General features: G+C 42.3%; 1 protein-coding gene across 1 annotated transcript; it reads left to right on the forward strand.

Annotated features, from left to right (window-relative positions):
- Nucleotides 1-80: 80 nt before the first annotated feature.
- On the forward strand, nt 81-15,418 carry pgm1 (phosphoglucomutase 1). Its single transcript, XM_086116106.1, has 11 exons — nt 81-429; nt 7,106-7,268; nt 7,417-7,560; nt 7,706-7,831; nt 7,974-8,164; nt 9,814-9,968; nt 10,132-10,247; nt 10,346-10,481; nt 12,610-12,793; nt 13,652-13,786; nt 14,885-15,418. Exons 1-11 carry the CDS (start codon nt 184-186, stop codon nt 14,972-14,974), a joined length of 1,686 nt encoding a protein of 561 aa, XP_085972232.1. The 5' UTR covers nt 81-183; the 3' UTR covers nt 14,975-15,418.
- Nucleotides 15,419-18,489: the final 3,071 nt, after the last annotated feature.

Genomic DNA, 18,489 nt, shown 5'->3' on the forward strand with positions numbered 1-18,489 from the left:
TGGAAAGTCTCCGTTTTTTGACCTTTAAACCCGGCAGGGGGGGTGGGGGCGTTGTCTCGCGCGTGTCTCTGTGTGTGCGCGTGGACTGTGGACCCTCCCCCTGCCACTGCAGGCGCCCCCATCGCCCTTGACAGCGGATCACTGAGGACCATTGGAAGAGCTCTCCCGGGTGGGCCTGTAAAAATGGTGAAAGTAACGACCTCGAAGACCAAGCCGTATACGGACCAGAAACCCGGAACGAGCGGCCTGAGGAAGAGGGTGACTGTGTTCCAGCAGAACGAGCACTATGCGGAGAACTTCATTCAGAGCATTATCTCTGTCATCGAGCCAGCTGAGCGCCAGGCAGCCACTCTGGTGGTGGGGGGCGACGGCAGGTTCTTCATGAAAGACGCCATTCAGCTCATCGTTCAGATTGCAGCCGCCAATGGGGTCAGTAGAGGAATGAACTCCGTAGGACCGGTTCTCTTTTTGGATGAGCTAATGTTTGATAGCTAACGGTCAAATTACGTCTCATTTGATTAACACGTACTGTAAATGCCCGAATCTTTACGACACGTTGAAAGGTTTTGCTGCAACATATTTCACAGACCATTCAAGAGTCAGCAACCTCGCAAGCAATACGCCGTAACCTGGTTTGTGCAGTCAGCCATGTCATGTAGCGCTTCGTTCTTTTTCTACTACGGTGCACTCGAAAAATTGAAGTCGAGTCTGCGCCAGAGCCATCGTGAATACTGTGCATTACGGTAATCTGCCGCCAGCGAGCGGCGTTTGCCACCTTCAAAATAAAAGTGCCCCAACTAATGCATCACGGATTACCGTAATGCACAGTATTTGCAATCGCTGTAGCGGCTGGCTTGACTTCAATTTTGCGAGTGGAGGCAGGTCTGACCGCAGCCTTTTTCGACTGTGTTTTGTTGTCGGAGTGATCGTCCGACGTTCTTGTTTCCCCAGGCTTTTAAATTTTGTCCTAGATTAATATCTTGCATGTATGTGTGAATATGGCTTAATTTTTGTGCAGATAGCAAATGTTTTCTTTCTTTCTTTCTTTTCTTTATATATACTGTGTATATATATATATACACAGTATATATAAAGAAAACATTTGCTATCTGCACAAAAATTAAGCCATATACATATATGGCTTAATTTTTGTAATATATATATATATATATGAGGGCGGCCCGGTAGCCCAGTGGTTAGCACGTCGGCTTCACAGTGCAGAGGTACCGGGTTCAATTCCAGCTCCGGTCTCCCTGTGTGGAGTTTGCATGTTCTCCCCGGGCTTGCGTGGGTTTTCTCCGGGTGCTCCGGTTTCCTCCCACATTCCAAAAACAGGCATGGCAGGCTGATTGGACGCTCTAAATTGTCCCAAGGTGTGAGTGTGGATGGTTGTTCGTCTCTGTGTGCCCTGCGATTGGCTGGCAACTGATTCAGGGTGTCCCCCGCCTACTGCCCGAAGACGGCTGGGATAGGCTCCAGCACCCCCCGCGACCCTAGTGAGGATCAAGCGGTTCGGAAAATGGATGGATGGATATATATATATATATATATATATATATATATAAGGTCGATCAGGTTAGAAAGGATGAAGTCAGGAAAGCATTAAAAAGGATGAAGAGTGGTAAGGCGGTTGGTCCAGATGACATACCAGTGAATTTATAGAAGTGCTTAGGGGAGGTGTCAGTTGATTTTCTGACTAGGTTGTTTAATAGAATATTAGACACAAACAAGATTCCTGATGAGTGGAGGAAGAGTGTCCTCGTACCAATTTATAAGAAGGGAGATGTACAGAGTTGTAGCAACTACAGGGGGATAAAGTTGATGAGCCATACGATGAAGGTTTGGGAAAAAGTTGTTGAAGCCAGGTTTGTTTGTTTGTTTGTTTATTGAACATAAAACACATATACAGTAATAATTTGACAGAAAATAAGGTAGATAAAAAAAAGTAAAAATTGAGACAGGAAGTGGAGATTTGTGAACAGCAGTATGGTTTCATGCCGAGGAAGAGCACCACAGATGCAATATTTGCCCTGAGGATGCTGATGGAGAAGTACAGGGAAGGTAGGAAGCAGCTGCACTGCGTATGTGTAGATTTAAGATAAGATAAGATATCATTTATTTGTCCCACACTGGGGAAATTTACCGCCTCCAGCAGCAAGAATGTGGGTAGAAAGAAGAAAGAAGAAAAAAACAAACAAAAAAAAGCAAATAAAATAGAGAAGGCTTATGACAGGGTGCCAAGAGAGGAATTGTGGTTCTGTATGAGGAAGTCAGGGGTTGCAGAGAAGTACGTTAGGTTGGTTCAGGACATGTATGAGAATAGTACAACAGTGGCTACCAGGTAGGAGACAGAGAGGAAGGCCAAAGAGTAGATTCATGGATGACGTGAGGGAAGACATGCAGGTAGTTGGAGTCAGAGTAGAGGATGCAGAGAACAGGGAAAGATGGAAATTAATGACTCACTGTGGCAACCCCTGAAAAGGGACACTCCGAAAGGAGAAGAAGAAGAAGAAGAGCAAATGGTTATATAGCCAGTTCAATACAGCCGATCATCAGCCTCGCTTTTCTGCCATGGTCTTCATGTTGGCAACTATACATACCTTTTGTCATGATTCGGTTTAGGGACCAACAGGTGGCACTGTAGGGCTCCCCCGGCAGCTGCACACCTGTTGGTCATTTGGTAATTAGTTGTTTAAAAGGACTCCCAGCCCGAACATTCAGTGTCGGGTCATTGTTGCTCTTGCTACTGTCATGTGTGTTGCTTTTTGCTACTGTCATGTGTTTTGCTCTTAGTTTCTGTCATGTTTAGTTCATTGTTATGTTTTAGCTTTAGTCATGGTTTTTGTTTGATACTTTGGACTTCGTTTGTTTTGGATTTAGTTTTCTTTGTTTTAAATACAATTCTTCAAATACACCCTGCTCCTCCCTCCTGCCTGCTTTTTGGGGTCCACCATCACCTCGCAACGTGACACCTTTAGCATTCATGTCAAAACTAGCCCGTTCGATTTAATATTGAGAGCGTTTCACAAGCGAGTGCAAACAAGTTTAGAGGTGTTTCATAACTTGTGGCGTGTGGCAAGATGCTTCATTGCCCCAATGCAGATGCTGGGACACTTGTTAGTCACTAGGGGGCGTAATAGGGGGACGTGCCCTCTGTCAGGTTTTTTTTTGACTGACATAATATTCATTTTAACATTCAAGTAACATTTTTGTCTATGAACATGAATGAGAACAAAAAATAGAACGAAAATATAGATATACAAACAATTAGACATATCAGTTCAATTCCATATTTACATAGAAGAAAGCGAGAATTCTGACAGACATCAAAGGAACCTTGAGGTCAATCAAGTATTAGTCTTAAATTAGAACCAATATGTTGATTCGACATGAAACCAGTTTGAGTTTCTTGTATGATTTCACCAATGTTTTTTTTTTTTTTTTAAACGTTTAGCAAAGACTAGGGAAACCACCTTATAGTCAACATTTAATATAGTGTGATGGGTCTCCAATTTTCTCATAACAAATGGTCTTTATTCGGTTTGGGAATTAAAGTAATTGAACGCTGTTTTCATAGTTGTGGACATTTTTTTTCTTTCTATGCATTCATTAAACATTTCAAATATTTTTTCCCTCTACAAAAATGAATGTAAAACTCCAAAGAGATCCCATTCATACTAGGGTCTCTTTTCATTGAGTGGAGGGCCTCTGAGATTTCAGTTCTTGCAATGCTGTAAAAGGAGTAAAATCTGTTCTTTTTGCTATTATGCTTTTCCAGGGCCAAAAAAATAAATGGAATTTTTGTTTTCCCCCAACTCCAACCATTTGGCTCATTAACCATTGGGGCATAATTAAATTCACCTCCAATTATTATCTGTGCTTCATTGTATTTGTTTTTAAGATTGGTAAATTTAATGCAAATGTTTGTAAACATTACTCTGGATTGAGCGACAATGTTCTGACTATAAAGATTACTGGTTATAGTTACAGAGTAGTCTATTTAAATTACAAAAATAATCCACCTACCATGCTGTGAAAAAAATCATTCGATTGTGTCTCCTTTAAATTTATTAAATAAAATACTGACCCCTGCTGACCGAGATGTGCCATGACTGAAGTAATATTTGCTTCCCCATTGAGTTTTCCAAAATTTGACATCACAACTTTCTGAGTGAGTTGCTTGCAAGAAACAAATGACGTGTGAACTTTTCCGTCGACAAAACATAAACATAGATTTTTCTCTTTGTATTATCTCGAATACGTCTAACCTTGAGAGATATTAATTTAAAAGAACGAAGGTTAGGATCTGTCATTAGAAAACATATAAAATGGGAAAAGAGAACTGTATGTCTGGACGAACAACTCTGAAATATTAAAGAAAGCTTAACACTAACTTAAAGGTAGATACTCTCTAAATCAGGGTTGTCAAACTCAAACTTTTGTCGTGGGCCACATTTTAGTTACCGTTTCTCTTGGAGGGCCGTTACGACTGAAACCATACAAAAGTCCAAAATTACAGTTTATTCCACTATTGTTTAAGTTACTGTAATGTGTGGTTTGGTAACAAGAAAATGCTTACAATATGTCTCTTATTTATGATTATTATTAATTATTATTCTTAAAGAGAAGAATCTGTGCTTGGTGGTTGCGCCTTCTCAGTAGCACGCGTGTACCGGCACTGATTTTCATTGGGAGGCATATCGGTGCTATTTGACTGTCACCGCTGGACAGCACCCGGGGGTGCTTGTGTTTTTTAAGCCTGTAATGGGCAGCATTTTTCACAGCCCCATTTCGTGTAGCGGAGATGACAGCGCTGTTGGACAGTCTGCACTGGTGCGGTTGGATGGATGGATGGCCTGTGGAGCCGAGAATGAGGAGAGAGGAGCGTTGGCGCTGAGTGTGGATGCATATTTGGAATTGAGAGTCACCGTTTGGAATTGAAACAGATTTACTTGGGACAAGAGAAGTGAACCAATCTCTTCTTTTGGTTTAATGGACATTGCAGCTTCTTGTTTACTTTCAAACTTAGCTTATAAGATAAGATAAGATATCCTTTATTTGTCCCGCAATGGGGAAATTACAATCAGAATTCAGAAAGGAAAAACGCTGGGTAGGGAGACGTGTGCACATTTTGAGCATGACGTCTCTGATCCACTGGTGAAAGGACACTTTGATTCTCTCCCCTTTCATCTAGAACTGCTTAAATCAACCAAGCGTATGCAGGAAAAGTGGGTAAAATTGCTTGACTGTCCAGGGTTGATGTTACGTGTCATTATATATTTTGTTATTTTATGTTAACTCTTTATGTAAAGAAACCCGCCTCGGGACTGTGGCCGACAACTTGCATTTATGCCAAGTCCGGCGCATTTACACTGTTGTGTTGATTAACGTGCACTGTCCCAATGAAATAAATAAATAAATACATATCAACAGGATTTGGCAGTACAGTATTCAAATATAGCTTTACCTGTGTGCATGTGTGTGGAGGAAGAGAATGTAAACAAGTAGGAAAAATGAGAAAATGCTACTCAGAAATATTCTTTCTATCGGTCTTTTTCTCTACCAAACCAAATTGTTGCGGTCTACTTAAATAATTTGGTATTCAAGAACTAAAAACAAAATGGAGAAATGTTGACCAGAACTGCAATTATACGATTCGTAAACATCGTATAATTGCGTATAAAAAATACAATAAGTCATTTGCATGAGTCCAGACAATGGCATTCTAGTGGTAGAAAGAAGCATGACTGATCAAAGATTATAGTATTGAATATTCATTTACACCCAAACAGTATTATGGATTGCAACCTTCGACTTGTTCCACCAGGGTCACCACTATGATTGATGTTTAGTGGTAATTACAAAATGTTTTCTTATGAAAGAGGCCCCAACCAACTGAGCTAATTTGGAGGTAGTTTTTCTACTTTTGTCATGTACCTTGGCTTGATACATTTTTATGGTGAGTCGCTTTATTATAGTGCTGCTTCATTTAATTTAGTTGAGGTCAACACTGACAAGCTGTACAGCAAATGGATGGATGTATAAACGATACAAAACAATGCAGCTTGATTTAGAAAGCGCGTTCACAACAGCTGCAGCTGTAACAAAGCGCTTTACATCAAATAACAAAGTAATTTAACAGTACATAAGATGATGGCACTCAATGCCATTGTGACACCAGTGGCTTGTTAAGAAATGACGGAGTTGGGAAATTGCATCAGGTTTTACTCAAGAATATCACTCAGTTTTAATTACAATACAGACAAGGTATTGTAGTGTTCTAATAACACTTCTCAACAAATGTTTACCATTTTTCTTTCAATCGCAGATGTAAGTAGTCCTTTTTAGATGTGTTTGACGAATGATTAGCTGTGTCAGGTATTTATAGTTTTAAAAACATAGTACAGTGGAGCCCCGGGCTCCGCAGTGTTTCGGCACCTGCAGATCCATCTATTTGTGGATTTTTTTTTTTTTACCCCCCATATTTTTAGAGTGATATTTTATGTAGACACAGGGCGGAAGGGTAGAGAGTGGTTAGCACGTAAGCCTCACAATGCAGAGGTGCAGTGTTCGATTCCGGCTCTTGCCATTCTGTGTGGAGTTTGCATGTTCTCCCCGTGCATGTGTGGGTTTTCTCCGGGTTGCTCCCACATTCCCAAAACATACATGGCAGGTGAATGGAACGTGGGAGGAAACCGGATTACCTGGAGAAAACCCACACAGGCACGGGGAGAATATGCAAACTCCACACAGGAAGGCTTAAGGTGGGATTGAACCCATGACATCTGCATTGTGAGGTCAACGTGCTGACCACCGGGCCGCCCCACACATGCATACACATACAGTATAATAAAAAAAGGTAGTGAGGGTTTAACAATACTCTACTTATCATCCATTTTCTAATCTGCTTTTTTTCCTCACGAGGGCCGCGGGCATGTTGGCTGACTTCGGGCAGTTGGTGCATCACACCCTGAACTGGCCGTCAGCCAATTGCAGGGCACACATAGACAAACAAACATTCACTCCCATTATTGGAGAATTACAGCCAATCCCTAAAACCAGTGTCACACCTTTTTAGTATTTGAATTTTTGCCTCATCTTGCAGATTGGTCACCTGGTGATTGGTCAGGATGGCATCATGTCCACCCCCGATGTGTCCTGTGTGATCCGCAAGCTGCAGGCAGTGGGTGGGATCATTCTGACAGCCAGCCACAACCCGGGGGGTCCCAACGGAGACTTTGGTATCAAGTTCAACATCTCCAATGGAGGTGAATAAAGAACGAGCACAACTATGGTCTCTTTTCACGGGACCTTACCCTGTATGATCTGGAAAATGTGGTATTAATGTTACTATTAGAGGTTTATTGTTTAGATTTAGTCTAGAGTTGGTAATGTGAAAGTTTGTACTGTCTGCAGGTCCTGCTCCAGAGGGTATTACAAACAAAATCTTTGAGATCAGCAAACGCCTTCAGGAGTATTACATCTGCCCGGAGCTCAAAGCGGATCTGTCAAAGATTGGCAAGCAGACCTTTGATGTGGAGAGTTTCAAACCTTTCACAGGTAGGTTTTATTTTTCCATTTACAATTTGTGTGCTGTGAAAAAAAAAAACACATCTAATGGGTGGTGTTTTTCAAAAAGAATACACCTTGATTTTGAGAACATTTGCACCTTTCTTCATTGTGCTCTACATCGTCTTTGTCTCAGTGGAGATCGTGGACTCTGTTGAGGCCTATGCAGATATGCTGAGGGGGATCTTTGACTTTGCTACACTGAAGGAGCTTCTCTCTGGAGCCAATCACATTAATGTCCGCCTGGACGCAATGCACGGAGGTACAAAAAAAGCAACATCTCTTTGATTGGATCTCAACAATGTTTTGCAGATGCATCTCATGTGGTTTCCTGTGTGTTTCTTAAATGTAATGAATTGGCACATCGTTGAGATTTACATTTGTCATTTGTGCTTTTTTGTCAGTGGTTGGTCCTTATGTGAAGAAGATAGTATGTGGGGAGCTGGGTTCTCCAGCCAACTCCGCAGTCAACTGTGTCCCCAAGGAGGACTTTGGCGGACATCACCCTGACCCAAACCTGACTTATGCTGCAGACCTGGTGAACGCCATGAAAGGCGGAGAGTATGAATTTGGAGCTGCCTTCGATGGTGATGGTGTAAGTAAACATCCTTTTTTTGGGACAAGGATTTTGTAGGAAGAGTCCCTGAAGAACACGGTTCGTCAAGACCAGTGAGATGCGTTTAAGACGTTAGGATCGCAATTATGTCAGCTCTAAACGGATTTTTCTCGATACCGTAAAAGTTGTTTTCTTGTAGGTCAGTAACTAAAATATCCCAGAGATGTTCGAGATGTTCAATGGGGGGGTGGGGGAGGATTCTATCACTTCCATGTTCGTTAAGCTGCATGAGCCATGTAAGACAAATCCATTTTTTTTGTTGTTCTTTGGGGGGGTTCACACAGCACACATTTGCATCAGTGCTGCGCCGATGTATTTTGTCGCGATATATCTTACACCGGTGTAAATTTTGTGGAGCATTCACACGTATAAAGCTACTTACTAGAGTAGCATGTTAACCCCGGTGCAGCCCCACTTGCGTTCACGGCAGTTTCTGCGGCCGTGCGATACGATCGTAATAATATGGAAATAAAACATGTGCATGCGTAAAGTGTACTTCCTTTTCCCCGCCTTGTTTGTGACATATCAAAAAACCTTGGTTTATACAGTACTTCTCCAGGCAAATCAATGCTGTGATCTATCCGACACCGTAAAAGGATGAGAGAGATGCAAGTTATGCAATACCCGTATGTAATCAACTCTTCTCACGCGTAGCGAGTCTACCCCACACGTCCCATTTTATGTCGGTGCTGCCCTGCAAATTAGCATTTACTCTGGAGTAAATTTTGATACCACCTCCTGGGCAGGGTTAAAATTGGTCCGGTTTAAGCTGTTTTCACGGGCGACACCGGGATAACTTTGTACGCGTGAACGCTCTACGGGTGGGGGCAGCCCCGGTGCGACACCGGAGTAAAAGTTGCCATGTGAACACCCCTCGTGTCACAATGCCATGCCATACGGTGTTTTAGAAGAAACACATGGAATCGGATGTATCGGACATACAGCGTAAATGCACCGATCGGATATACCCTGTCATTTAAATACACTAATTGGTGACGTATATAGACACCTGCATCTGCCCAACCAACTCAAATAAATAATTTAAGATAACACCTGGTGTAAATCTAAACGACAACAAACACATATATCATTAAATAGGCTCTCATTCTTCTACAAGTGTGTCTATCGTTAGCTAGAGACAAAAACTGTGATGATGGCCAATGCGGTCATGTCGAGGGTTACCCTCTATTAAATCTGTTTGCGGGAATAGACCCACTCAAACGGGGTGTCATTTTTAATGTTTTCATTCTTTATACATAATTGTTTACGTAGGCGTTGTCACTGCCCAGTGTAGACACTTGGAGAATAATTGATGTGCAATTTGGCCTCGTGTTCCAAATGAGACTTGTGTCACTTGTAATTTAAATAGACCGTGTCGTTGTCAATGAAAAATGAATATGGCCATTCAATCTGCATTGGACACTTGGATCTGCATTGTAAATCCAGACCAAGAGAATGAGACAATTTCAACTTTGTGACATACAGTAGAAGAGAATGTGTTTAGTAATTGTATTGATCGTGATAATGGTTCACAACTCATGTTTTTGTTTTTTTCTTTGAATGTGACGAATGATTGCTTCTGTGGCGTTGCCGACCCTTTTGTGGCTGTGCCGCTTGCCCCCTTTCAGGACCGTAACATGGTGCTCGGCAAACATGGATTTTTCGTGAACCCGTCGGACTCCGTGGCTGTTATTGCTGCCAACATTACCAGCATTCCGTACTTCCGGAAGTCTGGTGTGAAGGGACTGGCCCGCAGTATGCCCACAAGTGGAGCCCTGGACAAGTACAGAACACGGAACTCTTAGTCAAATGCACAAAAAAAACCAACAAATTATGAGCTTTGGTGTGTGTGTGTGTGTGCGTGTGTGTGTGTGTATATGTGTCCGTGTGTGTGTGCATGTCCGTGTGCGTGTGTGCATGCGTGCATGTGTGATAATCTATTCTAGTGTGGCCAAAGCGCTGCAAATGGAACTATATGAGACTCCAACAGGGTGGAAGTTCTTTGGGAACTTGATGGATGCAGGAAAACTGTCACTGTGTGGAGAAGAGAGCTTTGGCACCGGTAAGTAAAAGTATGCATTTAACCCGAGACTCTTAAAGGTTTAGAACACTGCAAGAATACCTAAAAGCCTCACTCCGTCCTTTTTGTTGAACAACCAGGCTCCGATCATATTCGGGAGAAGGACGGCCTGTGGGCAGTACTCGCATGGTTGTCAATCTTAGCCAGTCGGAAACAGAGCGTGGAAGAGATCATGAAGGACCACTGGCAAAAGTTTGGCAGAAACTTCTTCACCAGGTAAAAAGAAAGCGACCACCAATGTGATTGTGTTTTTATTTTATCATTTTTATTGTATTATAATTGGCTAATGAATAACAAATAATTACATTAAACCCTTAACTGTCGCTGTTGTGTGGATCGACATGTGATGGATGGAGCAAGGCTGTGGAGTATTGGATAGGTCAATGCCAGTCCGCAAGCCAATCTGTAGTGGAGCCGGTTATTTCACCATTGTCTCACTCCGTGCACCGCACGTGGCATGACACTTCAGGGAAAATGGATTTTTGGGGGCTTGTATGCATATCTTGATGGCTAACTGCACACTTTTAAGTGTTAGAAATGGGCCAAGGTTTTATGACTAAGTCACTCACAACTGAAGCCGATAGCCGCTGGTGAAATGAAAGCGCCCAATACTCATGACCAGAAAGTGCACACTTGGACTTGTTTTTATCAATTGTGATCAGCCTTTGCACATGTTTACAGCAGTGATGATGAAACATATTTAATGAAATTAAAACACACATTTCGAAATAAATTGGGAAACTTAATCAAGTTCTACTTGGGTTTGAAGAGGGTTGTTATCCAAAAAAGCACATTGAGGAGAAAAAGGAAAAGAGCTTCCCAGTATTATATTTGGTTAGCTTGCTTTAACATGTATGCCAATTAAAACACTGAGATCTGGATGGAATAATTGACAAACAGCCCGTAACAACTTTAATACGTGATGTTAACGTTTTGTTCAAAGTAACATTTATCCTGTAGGCTACCAAAATATTCAAGGAGCTAAATAATACAGTATCTGTCTAGTTCAGGGGTGCCCATTACGTCAATCCTGATCTACCGGTAGATCGAAAACAGGTCCCAAGTAGATCCGAAGAGTGTCGAGGAGAAAAAAAACTAACAACCATTTGTGTCTTTGTACATGTTAGTAATATATTTTTTGGTGTTAATGTATGCTGCACCATAATCATCCTATCAGTCTCCTTTTCACAAAATAAATATTTAAAAAATAAAATAAAGCAGGTAAATCTTGAATTTATGGTGGCGCGTGATGACGTCACCGGAAGTTGTTTGCGCTCAGCAGTCTGCAATTGCAGCTTGTGCTCAGAGCTGTTGCGCTCTATCTTTTATCGACATTATTCTCATTCAGAGTTTGCTTCGTGTACAATTCACCGAGGGCACGGGCAAAGAATAGGAACCTAGGAGGGCCCAGGGAAGCACTTCAAAACGGTACGTGTGAGCTACGATAGTTAACAGGCTGTAAAAGTGCATCGCATGCCTCAGTTTCAGGATGTTTCTCATCATGGCGTGTGCGTGTGCGTGTGCGTGTGCGTGTACGTGTGTGTGTAGGTGTGCGTGTAGGTGTAGGTGTACGTGTACGTGTGCGTGTCGGTAAGGGTAGATCCCGTGAGGTTAGTTGATCGAAAAGTAGATCTTCGGTCCAAAAAGTTTGGGCACCCCTGGTCTAGTTCAGTGGTTCTTAACCTTGTAGGAGGTACCAAACCCAGCCAGTTCATATGCACGTTCATCAAACCCTTCATTAGTGGAATTTTTTTATTTTTTTAATTTTTTTTTTACAATCAAGACATTAAAAAACATCCATCCATCCATTTTCCGAACCGCTTGATCCTCACTAGGGACGCGGGGGGTGCTGGAGCCTATCCCAGCCGTCTTCGGGCAGTAGGCGGGGGACACCCTGAATCAGTTGCCAGTAAATAAACTTACATGTCATACATTTTTTTTTTAAAATTTAAATTGTATGACGAACTATCACGACAGTCACACGTTGACGACTGAGCGAACTAATGTCATGTGATCATCTGCAGCCAGCGATGGCTAAGCAGGCGTCATAACTAATTGACATCTTGAGTCGGGTGTGTCTTAACCTCCATGGCAGAGGCTCCGTCGAACCGCTAAGACGATTCACCGAACCCCTAAGACGATTCACCGAACCCCTAGGGTTCGATCGAACCCAGGTTTTGGCATTGATATCAACCAATATGAGCTGTCTTTCAGAGGTGGGGCAGCATTCCAACAACTCTGATGATAGACCATGTTTTTATGCGTGTATACTGCTGTTACCAATGCTTTCCATTTTGAAATAGAAATATGGATTGACTTCAGTACACATAAACTTTTCGATCAGGTATGATTACGAGGAGGTCGACTCAGATGCTGCCAATCAAATGATCAAGGACCTGGAAACAGCAATGTTCAACCCATCCTTTGTGGGGAAGAAGTTCTCATCGGGTGATAAAACGTACGAGGTGGCAATCGCAGACAACTTTGCTTACACAGATCCTGTGGATGGGAGTGTTTCCAAAAACCAGGTCAGGAGTCTCAAAAGAATTGCTGACTTTGTCAGATGTTTTTTTTAATCTGAAATAAATATACTGCTCAAAAAATAAATAAAGGGCACAGTGAAACAGCACAACGTAACTCCAAGTGTTGCCTTTTATTTGTTTATTTTTAGCAGTTTACGTTCACCTAAAGCAGAGGTCGGCAACCCAAAATGTTGAAAGAGCCGTATTGGACCAAAAAAAAAAAAAAAAACCCAAAAAACAAATATGTCTGGAGCCGCAAAAAAATTAAAAGCCTTACATTGAAGGCAACACATGCTGTATGAATGAATCTATATTAGCTATATTAGCCTACTATCAAAATGACTCAGTTGGCTACAAATACACAATGAGCCTTCATGATTAAATGTTGTTTTCCCTGCAATGCATCCTGTAGAGAAAGGGTGCCCAACCTTTTTTGACATTTGCATCTGTTTGCAGGACGAGACCCACTCAAAAAGGGTTTTCATTTGCATCCCGTCCTGCTAATAGAAATTTGTGTCGCAGGCCATGACGCAAATCCTCGTTGACAGAAACGTTGACGTTTAATATTTGTTCTACACATTTTTAAAGCATTGGAAAACATTAAGAATGTTTGTGTCATGTTTGTCCTCCTACAGAAACCGTATTAGATCAAAAATATATTAAACTTCCCCATCTTTTTCCATTTTCAAACATTTTTGAAAAAGCTCCAGGGAGCCGCTAGGGCGGCGCTAAAGAGCCACATGCAGCTCTGGAGCCGCGGGTTGCCGGCCCCTGACCTAAGGAATACAGTAAATACTGTACTTGTTACATTTCCATTTGTTGGACTTGTCCACTGATCGGTCCTTCACTTTGCTGTTCTCGTAGGGCCTCAGGATTATCTTTGCTGACGGTTCTCGGATTATTTTCCGTCTCAGCGGCACTGGAAGTGCAGGCGCAACCATCAGGCTGTATATTGATAGCTACGAGAAGGACCCCCAGAAGATTTACCAGGACCCTCAGGTCAGAGCTTTTCAGTTAATATCAGCGAGAGTAACCATCCACCCGTTTTGTATGCTGCTTGTCGTCACTCCAGCCATGTGTGGCAAATGTGTTAACCACTGTTTATTGATATTGGTCATCTCAATGACACCCTTCCCGGTTTTGTTGTTATTGCCCTCATGAGCAATGAAGTCCCCCAGCAGGGGTCTACAAAAAGGGTGGGCACTCCGAACTGCTGTTTGGTGCATGGGCACAAAACAACAATCAGGAGCCGTCCCCCCCACACAGCTGAAAATGGAGGGAGGCTACACTCTCATCCATCAGGGTAAACCGCAATAAGCATGCCCACACCTGTTCAGTGGTTCTCCCCGTGGGCAAATTGTGTGTGGAATAGAGTCCAACCCTTTGCTCTGGTACCAGAGTCCAAGGCTTGTGTGGTGCTGAGCGCGACTAAATCATGTTCAACCTGGCACACCATCTTAGGCACCTTTCCTGCCAGAGAGGTGACATTCCACACCCATTGAGCTAGCATCCATAGTCGGGAATTGGACCGCCGAGGTCCCCGCGTTTGGCCGCGACCCAGATGTTTTCCCCTGGGCTCCCACAGGTGGTGAGCCCATGGGAAGGGGGACGCACGTTACCTTTTTGGGCTGGGCGGTGACCCACATCAAGGCGAGGAAAAACAAGATCCAAAAGTTTTTCTCACCTTATGGGGTTCTTGAGCTGTGCTTTGTCTGGTCCCTCAGCTCGGACCTGTTTGTTATGGGTGTCCCTGCCAGGGGCAGAAAGCCCCAGACAATTTATCTCCTTGGATTATTGGGACACATAAACTCCTCCATCACGATAAGGCGGTGACTCATGGAGGGGGAGTGGGAGTAAACTCACATTATTTATTAATTTACCTGCTGTCTACGTAGCCTTCACACAATTTTGTTTCACTGCAACTTAACGGATTGTTCCCCAAGCCCAAACTGTCATCCACCCAAAGGGTGAGAGTTCATTGTCCAGAACTGAAGCAAAAATCATATGCTTCGTTCGGTTTTATTGTTGTGCACATGTGCAGTTTGCCAAAAGAAAAGTCACATATTTAGGATGTGTGTATATGGTGGCTCTGTGCAGGTGATGTTGGCGCCCTTGGTAGACATCGCCTTGAAGGTTTCACAGCTTCATGAGAAAACTGGACGCACTGGCCCCACTGTGATCACATGATTCCTCTGCCATACCGCCTCCACTCACCCTTCGCAATGATAACCTTTTAGTCCTCTGTATTTCATTTTGTCATTGGTCAATCTACTAAAAGAACTGGGTAAAACACAGGACACGGTTGACACTTCCGTTATTTCAGTTGGTATGTGGGATTTTTGCTAAAAAGGGAAAGTTGTTAATGGAACTGCCTTACACAGATATGTTTATTTTAATGTTGTAGCATTTCAGTAATAAAAAGTGTACAGTATATAGGAGAATTAACGTCGAAAGCGCCATCTACTGTGACACTGTGACAAATAACTGACTGAAAATCAGAAATGTGGGGGTTATTTCATCCTTCCTTGTCCTTCATCTTGGTGGACCTGGTGCCTTCCCCTCTTCTTCCAGCTAGAACCACGAAACCACCATGACAGTGATGCATTAAAAATAAAGTAACCTTAATGGTCATCAATAGTTGTGGTCCTGTTGAGATTTACTAGGCTATATAGTACAGTTGGAGTTGCAGATAATTTCCCCCACTCATACAGATGCCGTGGAAACATGCTGTCCATTTCATTCGACACACCAGCGCAAACTCTTTAGAGCCAATGTAAGACAAATTATTTCCTGACAAAAACATCATATAAACATGATTTAATTGAATAAGGTTTGCGGTGTAGTAGAAATGCACGGCCATACACCGTACTTTATTGATACTTTACCGAGCTGAACGATACGACTCGTACAGTGCAATAAAACCTCCATGAGCATGAATATCAAAACAGCATCAATCTCTAAATTGAGTTGGAGGACAAATCTTTGCGCTCTAAGTACAACTAAATGAGTTTGTACTGTGACGATCAAAGTGTTGGCCTAGTTTAAGCCCCTCAGGAGTTTTCTTAGGTGGACAAAGAAGCATAAATCCAATCCACATTTGCTTCCTGAGTTGCAGTTTTTTTCTGGATAAGCCCGCTAAACGTTGCAAGTAAAAAAGCCGGACCATTTGTGACCCAAATTGGTGTCAACTTGCACAACTGCCATATCTGGACTGAAATTGACTGCAATTTGGTTAATAGGAGTGAGGGTTAAATCTCAGGTGCAGCGGGAAGGCTGCATGTTTCTCTCTGAACATGACAGGGAAAATTGGCCTTAATCACGATGGTATACTTTGCAACAATTTATGTCATACATGTCAATGTGTCGTGCCTGCGACCATCAATTCACTAATCCCCCACCAAAGCGTACGGGTTAGTTAGGTTAAAGTTCTTGAGCTGGGATTAGTCAATCAGGTTGTATTTTCTCGTGAAAGAGTTTGCTCTGTAGCAAGAATGTCTTTAGCATTTCCCGGGATTTGTAAAAGCCATTGGGACAGCTGTGTAGAGGTCTTGCAACATTATTCAGACCCATCATGATAGTCACTACCTGGGCATCGTGATTGCATTGCACAAAGGCTTAGTAGTGTCATGCAAAATGTGTTCCCCGTGCTAATGTTGCTAATGGCCCACAGGCTGTATTTGGATTGGCTGTCATTACATCATGTAATCACAGAAAGGATTACATTAAGATGGTCTGGTCTGCTGCTATTAAAGGACCAAATGGCTTTCTCGAGAGCTGGCATGCCGCCATGTTTACAGAGGGACCCATTCAGTTCACCAAAAAAAAGAGGGCAACGTGGCAAAGACGTTATTCTCAAAACTACTAAATAAAGTTAAAGAACACAAAAGTTTCACATTTTCTGCTTGGCATATTGTGGTTTCTCTGTTTGAGTTTAGACTGTATACCAGGGGTCCCAACCACCATGTATATATATACACACACACACACACACACATATATAGATACATATACAGTACTGGTATATCCATCCATTTTCCGATCCGCTTTATCCTCACAAGGGGTTGCGGGGCATTCTGGAGCCTATCCCAGCTGTCTTCGGGCAGTAGGCGGGGGACACCCTGAACTGGTTGCCAGCCAATCGCAGGTCACACGTAGACGAACAACCATCCACGTTCACTGGAGTGTTCAATCAGTCTGCCATGTACAGGACGTTTATGGAATGTACCTGGAGAAAACCCACGCAGGCTCAGGGAGAACATGCAAACTCTACACAGGGAGCCGGAGCTGGAATTGAACCCAGCACCTCTGCACTGTGACCACCGGACCGCCCTTAAACAGGTGTATTATCGGTAATTTAACATATTTATTGCATTGGCATGAAATGCACTGTGAGGTCGACGTGCTAAACACTGGGCCGCCTATATATATATAAAAGTGTATATAGTGTATAAGTATATACTGTGTGTGTGTATATATATATATATATATATATATATATATATATGCACACACACACAGTGACCCATAAATGTCAATCTTGGTTGAAACAAAACGTAATGGATAAGTCAAGAGGGGCAAGATGTGTGTCACGATTTGATGGCTGGTACAGTGGACACAGACACACCTAATTTGAGTTTTTGGCTGCATCTGACACTCTGCTGCTGCTTTGTTTGCCACACTTCATTGGGACATTATATTGTTAATTGGCCCAAACCATGGCGGTAATGAAGGGTCACAGAAACTGAACGTGTATCTGTGATGTTTGTTATTGCAGTAATATGTAAATTAAAATAAATTATTTATTTCAAGTGATGCCAATTTAGGCACACCCATACACTATCTAAAATCAGCAGGAAGCCTGGGCTGAATCATCTCCATGCACTAGTTAACAAGATCTCTCAAGGGAGGATTCTGAAAGTCGATGGTAGGAAGGAAGTGAAGTTGGATTTGAATTAGATACACCAAGGAGAGTGCCGTAGGCCTCCTCCTGGACTTGACAAGCACCAGCAACATTATCCATGAAACCCTACACTTCATGGACAACATCACAGCAGAGACAGTTCACAGAGACCATACACCCCACTATTTCAAAACAAAGGTCATGAAATTTTTGATATTCATTATTTCTCTGAGGATAACAACAAATCCAAACGATATTCAGAGAGGACAATATGCTAATATGAAGTTGGTATCATTAACGGTCACAGTAGGTCCAGTCTAGAGGACACTAAATTGGTACCAATCTTTTCCTTTTTATCTCCTCCATGTGCACAGTCACATGAAATGACAAAGTATGTGCTACAAATGAATCCCGTGAAACGCAACAAGGTGCGTCGGCTTCAGTTTTGTGTTCCTGTTTAATTTAAAGCATGCTCATTTTTCATGCACATTTTGTTTCAAGCATTCAAATCTCAAAAGTGGAATTCTGCTCTATAATTTTGTGTTACATGCATTACACCTTAATGGACCAAAAAACAAACATGCAAGCTCTCAGTGTGCTCCAATTCTCTGAAAGAAAGCCACCTTTCATGATCATGAATGGGTCCTCGAGCATTACATATAACCAAAACATACTGCCAGCCAGGACAACAAAGGAGTGTTCGAATTATTTTTTAAGTTTTTTTTTTTTTTTTTTACATTTGCATTTCTTTTTTGAATAATATAATCCAAAAAATGGTTTCAGACAATAAAAATGTGCAACG

Source organism: Hippocampus guttulatus, chromosome 7 (assembly GCF_054856545.1).
Source record: "Hippocampus guttulatus isolate MCC_2025c chromosome 7, RoL_Hgut_1.0, whole genome shotgun sequence".
Taxonomy (NCBI): domain Eukaryota; kingdom Metazoa; phylum Chordata; class Actinopteri; order Syngnathiformes; family Syngnathidae; genus Hippocampus; species Hippocampus guttulatus.